General features: G+C 35.4%; 1 protein-coding gene across 3 annotated transcripts; it reads right to left on the bottom strand.

The window, feature by feature from the left end:
- Positions 1–1,119: 1,119 nt before the first annotated feature.
- On the bottom strand, positions 1,120–10,196 carry LOC107830267 (uncharacterized). 3 transcript variants are annotated; one of them, XM_075243327.1, is made up of 9 exons: positions 9,889–10,196; positions 5,850–6,401; positions 4,913–5,011; positions 4,607–4,678; positions 3,874–4,029; positions 3,546–3,608; positions 3,083–3,289; positions 2,410–2,471; positions 1,120–2,297 (listed from the first exon to the last, which is right to left on the bottom strand). In XM_075243327.1, the coding sequence occupies exons 1-9, from the start codon at positions 10,085–10,087 to the stop codon at positions 1,830–1,832; spliced, it is 1,878 nt and encodes a 625-aa protein (XP_075099428.1). In that variant the 5' UTR covers positions 10,088–10,196; the 3' UTR covers positions 1,120–1,829. The 3 variants fall into 3 exon arrangements, with proteins under 3 accessions (XP_075099428.1, XP_075099429.1, XP_075099430.1); XM_075243328.1 differs by lacking the exon at positions 3,874–4,029 and having other exon boundaries at positions 9,889–10,192; XM_075243329.1 differs by lacking the exons at positions 3,546–3,608; positions 3,874–4,029 and having other exon boundaries at positions 9,889–10,194.
- Between the last annotated feature and the right edge of the window lie 1,647 nt (positions 10,197–11,843).

The raw sequence follows: 11,843 nt of genomic DNA, 5'->3' as shown, positions 1-11,843 counted from the left end.
TTTTGCTTCTTCACCGTATCTGATTACTTATATTCAAAAAAATTATAACCCTATGTTTAAAAGTATTCCTAGAAGTACTTGTAGAGTTGATATCTTTAGGCTTTTTTGACAATATCAGACATATATATGTTATTTGTTCACAAGTCTTCCTTGTAAAGTTTCTCTTACTTCTGATATTGGTCGTGCTGTGAATGGAAATGATTATTTGACTATTACATGCCATTGGATAGATGTAAATTTTTGTATGCAAAAATGTATTATTGCTTTTAAATATGATGAAGATCAAAGTCATACTGGTGCATTTATAAGTAATACTATACATGAAGTTGCTATATTTTATAATCTTGCAAAAAAAGTTTTGTGTATGTCATTTGATAATGCTTCTAACAACAATGCTGCTATTACAATATTAAAATTGCATCTACACCCACCACTTCTTGAAATATTTCATATTAGATGTGCATGTCATATTTATAACTTGATTGTGAAGAGTGGCCTTGAATTATTTAGAGATGAAATTACTTTAGTTAGGAGAGTTGTTGGTGTAATTCAAGGAAATAATAGAAGTGCTAGATTAAATGCATTTAAGGAAAAATGTGTACACTATGGACTAAAACCAAGACTCATGCCTGAAGAAATAGTTACTAGGTGGGATTATACTTATTTGTTCTTAAGATATCGTTATAAATATAGAATGCCTATAACTGAAGTTGCTAATTCTCATTGTACCGATCCTAACTGTTTGTTAATATCTAAAACTTGGGAAGTCATTTATGATGTTGTACAATTTTTACAAAAATTTTATGTGGCTACACTTGAGTTTTTTGGAGCTTATTATCCTACCATTTCAAATGGTTTAGTTCATATTGCTGAAATTTCTCTTTTACTACATAATTTGAAGCAGAAAGAAGGATATGGTATTGTTGTTGAATCTATGCTAGATAAGTTTAAAAAGTATTTCTATCAAATTCCCTATATTTACCTAATTGGTGCTATTTTAAACCCTACTGTCAAAATGATAAAGTGTCGCCAATTAATTAGAGCTTTATATACTTATATGGATATTGGACTAACTGAAACTCCTCATATTGACACTTGTATTTCTGAGCTACACATACATTTACAAACTTTATATAATTATTATGCTAACATTGTTGATGCTTTTTCGGTTGTAGATGCAAATATTCCTTCAACTAATCCTTCAACATCTGGAACAACTATGGATGATGATGACTGTGTTCAAGATTATCTGATTTGGTCTATACTAGGAGAGCATCAACAAACCAGTAGCAGGAATATTGATGAATTACAATTCTACTTGCAAAAGTCACCAGAGCCCCTCACAAAGTATTTTCTACCGCTGGGTTGGTGGAGGAGCAACTCAAATCAATTCCCTGTTCTTTCGGCCATGGATCGAGACGTGCTAAATGTGCCGATTTCAATAGTCGCATCAGAGAGCGCATTTAGCCAAGCAAGGCAACAGCTAGGAGATACCCGTCATTCATTGGGCAGCAACGCTTTGGAAATTCTAGTGTGCTTCAGAGATTGGATAAAATCAGAACGGCGAAATCAAGGGCGTGATGAGGTAGATGAAGAGGAGGACCAAGAAATTGGAGATATACTAGTTTACGGTTCTGATTCAACCAATGCCGGAAATGAATAGCACAAGCAGGGGCTACAAAAACATCATCAGAATTTCACGTAGGAACAACCAAAACTCACTCGCTCGCTCAACATTCCCAAAGGAAACAGCCAAATTCTCAGAGGTACTAAAAGCTTACAAAGAACGAAGAGGAAAATACAGAAGATTTAACAACACGGAGAAGATGTCAATAGGATGCCCAGACTGGATTTTGTGAAATCATCTCGGAGGAAAAAAGAGAGGGTGCCGGGTTTGAGTCAAACCAGCCCAACTGATCCATGAGCCTCTTAATTAAATGGCCTGCTGCATAACCAACACCTGAGGCCATACCTGCAGCTGTAACATAGGACACAATAGTCTTGAAGTATCTACTGAACTTATTTGCTCCTTGTGTATAAGCCTTTGCAGCAGCAAGTATGATAATGCACAAAAGAGAAGCCGCTGCAACTGCTATAAGCTTGTAGTCTCTGTCGTCACTCTTACGAAACGTGAAGCCATATACTACTGGTGGGACAAGGCCAAATACAAAATATGACAACAGGGCAAAAGTAGCATGAAGTAGGAAATGCTTTCTTTGGCCAAGTAGCTCTCCATATCGATCTGCTTGATCGCTAAGATTGGAACCTCCTCCGACATTATACTTCAAGTCTACCAACTACAAATTTCCATTTTATTTGAGGATAGATTAAGAAGTAAGAACTAAAGCAGAAGGAGAAAGGAAGGTAGAAGAACAGTTAGCAACTGTAAAGCAGAAGCAGAATACTCACATTTTGACAAATGACAAAAAATCCAGCTATCAGATTTGCCACTCCAATAGTTACGATCTTCACTGCAGTATAAAGATAAATCTGTAAGTAAGCCATTCTTAGTCTGTCAAGATTTTAGGAGAGAGATGATTTAGAAGCCTTGGTTTTTCATGTATAGTAGCTTTGTCACATGCATCAGCACTATCCACAGAAGTCACCTCTAACCAAATAAAGAACATTACATTATCTCTTTGGTCTACAAACATAAACCTTAAGTCAAAATACTCATGCAACTCAATGGCCTAGTGTGTGTTGGGGTATGCCTGTGTAGCATTCCACCAACTGTAGGTGCTTTGCGTCATCAAAGTTGGCATTTACATTTTGAGATATGCCCATGATCAAACATACACGTGATGCTACACAAAACTAACTAATCTAGAGGAAGTCTGTTAATGTAAATGTAGAACCATGCATCAGCATGGGTAAGAGATGCACCAGTTCAAGTATCCAGATAACTTTTTTATCCTATCTATTGAACTAGGAAGACATCAGTCAAAAGATAATGCTTCTAATATTTTAAAGTGAAAGATCCTTCATTACTCTCACAAAGAGCTCCTAGATTACAATTGGAGTAACCAACCAAGATAATGAAGATTGAAGAGTTAAACTTAGAAAAAAGGTCTCAATTACTTACTTGTGTCAACATCGGAAGCAGCTGCAGAGGAAATCACACCCAAGCTTGTAATTGACTCTATTAAACCTCCATATACTATGCATTTTACAATCTCCAGTGATTTGTTTTTTTTAACTTCAACTGGAGGTAATGGTCTTTGTGTACTGCCGGAATCCGCTGTTGATGATGAAGCTCCTGGGTCATCCATTGGAATTCGCCAATCATCTCCTGCATTATATAGCCACTTATCAAAACATATTTCCCTACAAACTTTTAACATTTCATTAACACCTAAGCTCTAATACTTTGCAATAGGAAAAAACTTGGAACATTTTCGATTCCACTCAAATACAGCTAAGATGCTGAAAAGCTTTTTCATGAAATACTGGTGTAAGATATGATCACGTCCGCCCCTGGCCGATTAGGGCGACTACTAGATGAAAAGATAAACATAGTGGATACGAAAAATCTGATGCACTATCACCTTTATTCTCTTTAATTTCACTTGGTGGTTTCTTTGATGGCATTGCCCCAGGAATGAAGCCACCTGCAAAATTTGCAGTTTCCCAATGATAAGTGGAAAGAAAAGAGATACAAGGAAAAGTTTTCTGCTCACTGTACTTTCGAGAAGTACAGGAGTACATGTAGAACTACTGGCCTTGGACATGGTAAACACAAACAAAGGTGTTCAAAAGTAGAAACTGGCTAAAAGAGAAAGCTGAGCAACAAACACAAAAACAGAAAAATTTCTCCATAAAGATAGAAAATATTGTGTATTAAGGAGAATTAATTCTTCTCTTCAATTGCATTACCTTCCTCTCCAAGATCAAAAATACTGCCGGGATGTGTGGGTCCTTTTGCTGGAGGAGTTCCTGAAGGTTTCTTAGGGGTTGGGGATTTATCGTCAGTGGCATCGTCTTTGGCTGATGGTAGTCTTCCATTTGGAAAAGGATGAGTGTTATGCCCAGCTGATGGTTCAAAAGGATTATGAGATGAACCCAAATCAGTACTATTGTTTGCTTGGTCAAGATCTTTTCTTGTTACACGAATATTGGGAGTGACATAGGTCAGGTGAAAAAAACAATATCAAGATCGTTTAACAATGTTAGACATATAGGCTTGAGCAGCTAAGCAGTGCATCGTCCCCCCATTAACTGCTTGATAATAGTCCTTTAATTTTAAAATTTATGTAATCTACAAAAGTTTTTGCACTTAGCGTGTCGGCGCTAGTTAGAAGATTTTTGATTTTTCTGTATTGCACCCGTGTCAGTGTGCCCGCACCCTTACCCGATCAATATAGAGAATGATAGACATAGGCACATAGCTAACAAGCCTGCACCTAGAAAACAGACCATGATGATCTTAAGAAGCCAAAGTAATTTACTTAAAACATGGGGAAAAGATTATAATGTTTGTACTCTGTCACCAAGGAAACAATTTCTGATTGGTGTGAAAGGAACTGTATAGAATGTATGCAGTTTGATCAGCTATAGCAAAGGAAGAATATGTGATTGTACTAGTTAAGAAACTATTAGAAAACACTACCTGGCTCGGTTAACTTTCTTCCATCCGTAACTTTTCTCTTGCGAAGAAACCAATGCAGATCAAAGCACCCTTCTGCTCAGCATTAAAATATCACATATTGTCAAACTTCACATCAAGACTGAAGGAAAAAGAAAACGTCTAGTATCTTTAGCACCATTTCTTTCCTTCAGAGTTGCTAATGCAAATAAATCAATTATCTAAACTAGAAAGCTGTGTAAAACGACTGAATAATCATGCATGAAATTCAAAACACCTACTGAAAGCAAATGGACGATTCAAAGTGCATAAAGTAACTATACTAAATACCTTCATTAAGAACTGGCTTTCCCTCTTGAGTTGCAGAACCAGAAGGCACAGAGTTTCCTCCTCCACTTCCAAAAAGTGGGAACGGATTGAGCTTCTTTCCTGCATAAATTGAACAAACATTTGAATTCTGCATACAGTCATAAGAAATGTAATACTAGTCATCATGTGTGGAAAATTGTGAGATACATCTACTCTAAATTAAATGTAAATTCAAAAATGACTGCACTTATAAATTAGAGGGAACACTACTTGAGTTTTTAAGGTTAAAACTATAAAATTTAGACTTGTAAATTCGTTAGTATGCAGTTTTTAGGGGAGTCAACGAAATGAAAGTGAGTAATTAGATGAACTTATTACAGATAGGTGATTAAATAGTGAAAGCTCACACAAATAGAATGAATATCACCAAATCTATTCAAAAGTATCATCTTTACAAACAAACTGCAGATGAATAATCTTGCCAAAACTATGCATGCAATGATAAATGCTAGCTACTGCTCAAGTTTTTCCGTGTTCTTACTGAGGGGTGGACAAAACCTAAAAGTCTTTTCTTATATGATTCAACATACGCACGTCAAAACTTGCTGGAGGACAGAACATTAAAAAAGAAAAAAGGGGCTTAGACATAAAGAAAAACCTCAGAATGGTATATAGTGCAATGAATGTAAGCCAAATGCTGTTGAACCACAGAACTTCACTTTCCAATTTTTAAACAATTCAGATCCATGATCATTGATCCCTACTTGACATCTCTTTTTCTTCCCTGCCTTATAGTAAAAGTTTGAGCTTACTGATCTTCATCGTGTTGTCATCAAACACAAGGACAACAAATGAATCGACATTTTAAATAGTAACATTACTGCAACCTAGCTGTACATCTAATACATTTAGACGAGATATTCAGAAGTCAAAAGAACATAAAACATTGAAAATATACCTATACGGACGAAGATGTTGAAGCATGACAAGCATCCAAGTAGGTCCTGACGATCATCAGTTTCTACTGAAATCCTTCTTTCCCGCTTTACCCTTCGGAGGACAACCTTGGTTATACGAGAACTGCAATTAGGACAGTATGCATTATGTGTGTGTAGCTTATCAACTGCTGTCGTGTCAAAGAACTCCAACTCGACGACTTCCTCCTCTTCAACGATTCTTTCATTTTCACTTCCTTTTGTGACTGAAGCACTTGACTGTGAATCATTTCCTAGTGAAGGTGGAAGACATACACCAGAAAGAAACTTGCCCTTAGCATTTCCTGTCTCATCCTGTGAATCATGTCCTAGTGCGGGTGGAAGACATACACCAGAAAGAAACTTGCCCTTAGCATTTCCTGTCTCATCCTGTGAATCATGTCCTAGTGCGGGTGGAAGACATACACCAGAAAGAATTTCTGTCTTAGCATTTCCCGTCTCATTACCATTGACAACACCGTCTAGAACCTTCTGAAAGTCTATAGTCTTTAAATTGGCAGTCAAGTTCTCAATACCTGCAAGGGACAGTATAACAGTACACCATGTGAGGAACACAGCTTAGCAGCTTTAGGCCTCTTTGCATATGCAACATTTACTTGCAATGTCATACACTAGCATTAATTCTAAGATAATAAGAGAGATCAATTTTAAGAACTAAACAAGGAGAAACAATATTTTTATGATCCTTTAACAAAATTTGGATGACAATGTTAGACAATAACCCCGATATGATAGACACGCCCATCTAAACCATTAATAGGAAAAGTAAGGTACTGTTCTCGTGTGTGTGTGTGTGTGTGTGTGTATATATATGTATATATCATATTCGATTAGAGTAATACCAAAATTCTGCTATTACTGACCTCTACCGTGAAAATGGAAGGAAATGCTTCAAGTAAAGAAGGTTGATAAATTTGTTGCAATTTTTATAGACATTAAAACTCCAGAATTAGGAGCTCATTTTAAAATTGATTCGGAAAGTAAACTTAATAGAATCAGTCAAACTGTGTTTGAACAAAATCAATACTATGAGTTAGAGAGGCCTCCAATGCTACAGCTGCCAGAATAAAGTCATTAATAATTTCATGTTCACTAGTACGACGGCCTCTAATGCCACAGCGGTCAGTGAGTCGGATGAAACAGTGAATTACAACAGAGCTTACAACTTACGAGTAAGTCATTCTTTAATATCTTCGTAGATTGCGCTGCGGCGCTGTTAAGCTACCAGAAAATCGCAGTTCGCCGGAGGCGGGAGGGTGATGATCGGTTGTTCAGTTCTTAAATTTGGTACAACTGAGGAAAATTGGGAGGGAATTTTTTCATCTTTGTTTTGGGCCCTCGCAGACTGAACACATTCTTTCATTTCTTCTCTCTTCTTATTTCTCTTTTCCTTTCTCATTTTCTTTTACATGATGGATGATGAATTTGGAAATTTGACTTGCTTGGTCTAACGAACTAAAACTGATTCAGAAGGAATTTTTTTCTATGGTTCTTGATAGATGAGTGAAAGGTATATCTTGAAAAACAATATATAAAAGAATTATAATAATATTAGAAAATCGGATAACATTATTTTGATGAAATTTTCGAATATTAAAATTTGATAATAATGTTTAAATGCTAATTTTGAACAAGTAATATGCAAATAAAATTTGAAATAGTTATAAATAACTTTCTTAATACGCGACCGAAGTTATTTCCTTGCTTTTGATCTTTGGCAACCAAATAAGTACTACTAAATAATAATTTTATTGTGAAAAAGCATTTTCCTGAAAAATAATCTGTTTTGTACCAACACAAATTTTTTATTAATTATTTTTGGATAGAATAGACCGTAAAGAATATAGATGAATGCTTACGCACGAGAAAAGGCAGAGGGCGGCCTAAGAAGTATTAGGGGAAGGTGATTAGGCAGAATATGATGAGACTTCAGATTTCCCATAACATGACACTTGATAGTAAGTTGTGGAGGCTAGGAGGTAGTTGAGTCTTGCCTTACTTTGTACCTTTGTGAGCCTAGTCTGGTAAGGTTTTTGTCTAAGATAGCTAGTGATAATGTCGTGTCTTACTATTTTATCTTTTCGGTGTAGGACCTATGATTAGCCATCGTTTCTACTTTGCATTTTTCTTCTGCATTTTATGTTCCTATTTTTCATATTATCTCTGTAGTGAAACTAATATTGTCTCCTTTTGTCTTTTTATTCTTTTGAGCCGAGGGTCTTTCGGAAACAGTCTTTCTACTTCTTCAGGGTAGGAGTAAGGTCTGCGTACACACTACCCTTTCCAGATCCCACTAATAAAATTTTACTGAGTTATTGTTGTTGTTACTCCTCCACCTGTCGAGTAGGACAAACTGGAGTCTAATGCAACCTTTAGACTATACTTCAACCCCTAATAGAGTTGGGATAGAGGTACGAAGGATAATTAACGTAGATTTCATACTAGTTTTCATTTCACATACAAACTAATATGCCAATTAATTTCTGATATATTTTTCAATTGAATTTTCATAACATGAACAAGTTTCTAACGTATATCGTGGTATAGCTTAATTTGACAACTTAACCCCTTACCCCTAATAGGATAGTTGACGTGGATTTTTCTTTTTCTAAAGAAAGCTTAATACCAAAGAGGATAGTTGACTTGAGTTTTTTTTAAGATATCTCTTAGTTTTATACCTTTATTTTCTAACACAACTTGATATGAATTTTATGAAATTTAACTTCTGTATTGTGCCGGTATATATAGTGGAAGAAAAAATCAAATAACAAGTTGAAAATTGATTTAGTGGAAAAGCATCTTACCAAAATTTAATCAAAGTAGTTAAGTGAATTTTAAGAAATTATAAAAATTATATACTCTGTAAATAATACCATTATTAAAATGATTTCACATATGTTGAAATGTGTTAAAATAAATGGAAACGTGATGAATATAGGTAGAGTCGATCCACTGCTTTCATTTGTCCTCCGTGCAACTGATAAAAGTAAGTTCATTTTGTTTTTGTTTTTCAAAACAAAAAGGTGGCTGGAGATGGATAAAAGATACTCCCTCCTCCGTTTCATATTAGATGACGTAGTTTGACCCACGGAGTTTAAGAAGAAAAAAAGAAGACTTTTGAAACTTGTGGTCTTAAAAGTGTAAGGGGTAAAAAGTTTGTGGGGCCGTGACATTTGTGTGGCTATAAAAATTTCTCATTATTAAGGGTAAATGGGTAAAATGAAAGAGTTTAAAGTTGAATTATTTCCAAATTTAGAAATTTGTCGTTCGTTTTGGAACAGACTAAAAAGGAAACTACCTCATTTAATATGAAACGGATGGAGTATTTTATTGAGCCAACCAAAAAGTAATACTAGTAACAAACATTTTAATTTAACCATTAACTTTCCAAAATAGAAAACCAAAACACGATCTATAAAAACTTTACTTTTTTCCTGTAATGATCTCTCACTTTTTAGAAGCCTAGTACTATCATCGTCTAAGGGACAGCCCGGTGCACTAAGCTCTCATTATGTACGGGGTTCGAGGAAGAACCGGACAATAAGGATCTATTGTACACAATTTTAACCTGCATTTTTGCAAGAGGTTGTTTCCCACTGGTAACAGTACTGTCATTGTCTCAAGATATAAAACTAGTTCATCCTCCTCCTTTAGAACCAACAATTCGCTTATAAAGCGAAAGAAATTGTACTGTGTTGAGGAAAATTAAAGCCTAAATATATAGATTAACAAAAAGCAAACATAATTATAAAAAAAACAAAATATAGAAGGTCACAATCAAGCACAGAAACACGAGCGCGAGGGGAAAAAAGGAGACATCCAGTTAAATGATCTTGGCGTTGAGTTAATAGTGATGCTTATATTCAATAAATTAAAATTCCAACTGTCACTGCTCTCTTCTACAAACGAAAACTACGACATCAAAAAGTAATACACCAAAACTTCTTCAGTTTTATTCACGTAAAAGACTATAGGTAGAACATGGTTTTGAAGATTGTATACCTCCATTCTTGTCAAAGTAGAAGCTATTCTTAAGCTCCTCCTTGTTAACCTCTTCTTCATTAACAGCACCGCCGTCATCGTTGGCGGTGCGTCGACCTCGACGTCCGACAAGTGCCTCCTCCACCGTCTCCTCTGCCTCTACCTTCCTCTCCGGCAGTACCACCTCCCTCCGGCTGTGTTGCGCCACCTCCATAGCCATAATGCCCTTGGAATTATTTGTATGTGGCACAAAGACTTATGAAATGGTCAGTAGCACGCACAATTCAAGTTGTCACCAAGAGCCAAGAGTACTATGGACTCTATAAATAGACGACAATTCAGTCAATTATCAATGTTTTTCAGTATTATAAAAAACAAGGTAATAAATGAAGGTGGTTAGAAGTGTGAAAGAAATAAAATATATGGATGCGTACTTAATTGGTCGTGCTAAGCAAAAATAAAAAAAAAAAAAAAAAAAAAACTGAGAATCTTCAAGTTCCTAGTTGTCTATACACATGATTAGGGGTTACAGATTGTCTACAGGTAATGATTCTTTGTTCTAATGTAGTTTACACTTGCATTATTTTGTGTTCTTGCACATATGTTGATCCTTTATTACAAAAACTAGTAATAGTACTCCCTCCGGTTCACAATAAGTGACCAATTTGCTTTTTCATTTTGGTTCAAAATAAGTGTCCAGGTATGTAATCAAGAAAGAATTTAATTTGTTTTTACTAGGCGAAATACATAAGTACCCACCAGACCTATGGCTCAAATCCCTCTTACACACTTTTGTTGGACGATAATAATATTACACACGCAACCTTTCTAAAGTGTATCTAGTACACACCATTTTTGGCTCGCGTATTTACACACAAAAGAAGCGTGTGAAATTTGATTTTTTGCTATCAGATTATTTATTAAAGTGCCACGTGTTAAAATTTTATTTAATTTTTTTAATTGGGTCACAACCCCTTCGTCCCCAAACCTGCTTATTGTTTTGTTCCCACAATAAACCCATATTCAAACAGTCTAGTAGATCCAAGTAGGAATAAAAGAGTATCAATCTTTGGATTTAATATCTCCACCAGTGTTTTTCTCCAACGCCATGGATTTATCAGCGAAACCCTCTTCTTTTTCGTCTTTTTCTGGTCAGCGATGGAGTTTTGCTCGAAAATCCAACCAGTGAAATAGTTTAGATTCTTCTTCAAGCTGAAAAAGAAAGAAACTAATAAAAATGGGTGTTTCATTTATATGAATCTGACAGTGGCAGAACAAAGGAGTCTATGGATTTTTTCTTGTGGGTTCTCTCTGCCATGGCTGCTAAAGTTTTAGAGGAGGATTCGTTGCATACTTTTGCTATAACTTAACTGATGCAAAATTGATAACCTATTCTAGATATCACCTAAAATAAAATACAAGAAAATCAGTATTTTCTTAAAGAATGGGAGAAGCAGAGTGTTTTACGAGGGGATTTTCCGGTTAATCGGAGAGAAAAGTATGGTGGATATGCGGAGGGGACAATGGGGTGGAAAAAAGAAGAGACATGTGGTGAGGGTGGGGGTGGGGGTGGGGGAATTTTTTTATGATTTTTTTTTTTTGTTTACTTGAATATTATCAATTGGGATATAAATATATTTTTTTCCCTTTAGTTATGACACGTGTTGCAATTTAATTAGCGCGTGTGATGCAATCTCTGAGAAGAAGTGGTCAAACATAAAAGTGGTGTGTCTTAGACACACTTTAAAAAGGTTGAGTGTGTAAGATAACTTTTATCCGCAAAAAGTGTGTAACTGGGGATTTGGGGACAAGTTAAGGTGGTAATCTATGTATTTCGCCTTTTTACTAAAATAACTCCTATTTATATATCCCTAGAAAGTTTTCTTACTCTTTACATTAAATGTTTAATTAGGGGTAGTTTAGTCATAGTAGGTATTTTTGTATATAATTTAGTATTTTCTTAATGAGCATGTTAA

The sequence above is a fragment of the Nicotiana tabacum genome, chromosome 22 (genome assembly GCF_000715075.1).
Source record: "Nicotiana tabacum cultivar K326 chromosome 22, ASM71507v2, whole genome shotgun sequence".
In the NCBI taxonomy this organism is placed as follows: domain Eukaryota; kingdom Viridiplantae; phylum Streptophyta; class Magnoliopsida; order Solanales; family Solanaceae; genus Nicotiana; species Nicotiana tabacum.
The sequence above is the reverse complement of the archived record's forward strand: the minus strand, read 5'-3'. Positions and strand labels throughout refer to the sequence as shown.

Coding starts and splice junctions, on each gene's coding strand:
- LOC107830267 (XM_075243327.1), bottom strand. CDS start 10,087: ATGGCTATGGAGGTGGCGCAACACAGCCGGAGGGAGGTGGTACTGCCG. Junction 4,679..4,912: donor AAAGCCAGTTCTTAATGAAG/GTATTTAGTATA, acceptor AATGCTGAGCAG/AAGGGTGCTTTGATCTGCAT. Junction 3,609..3,873: donor TTTTGATCTTGGAGAGGAAG/GTAATGCAATTG, acceptor CAAATTTTGCAG/GTGGCTTCATTCCTGGGGCA.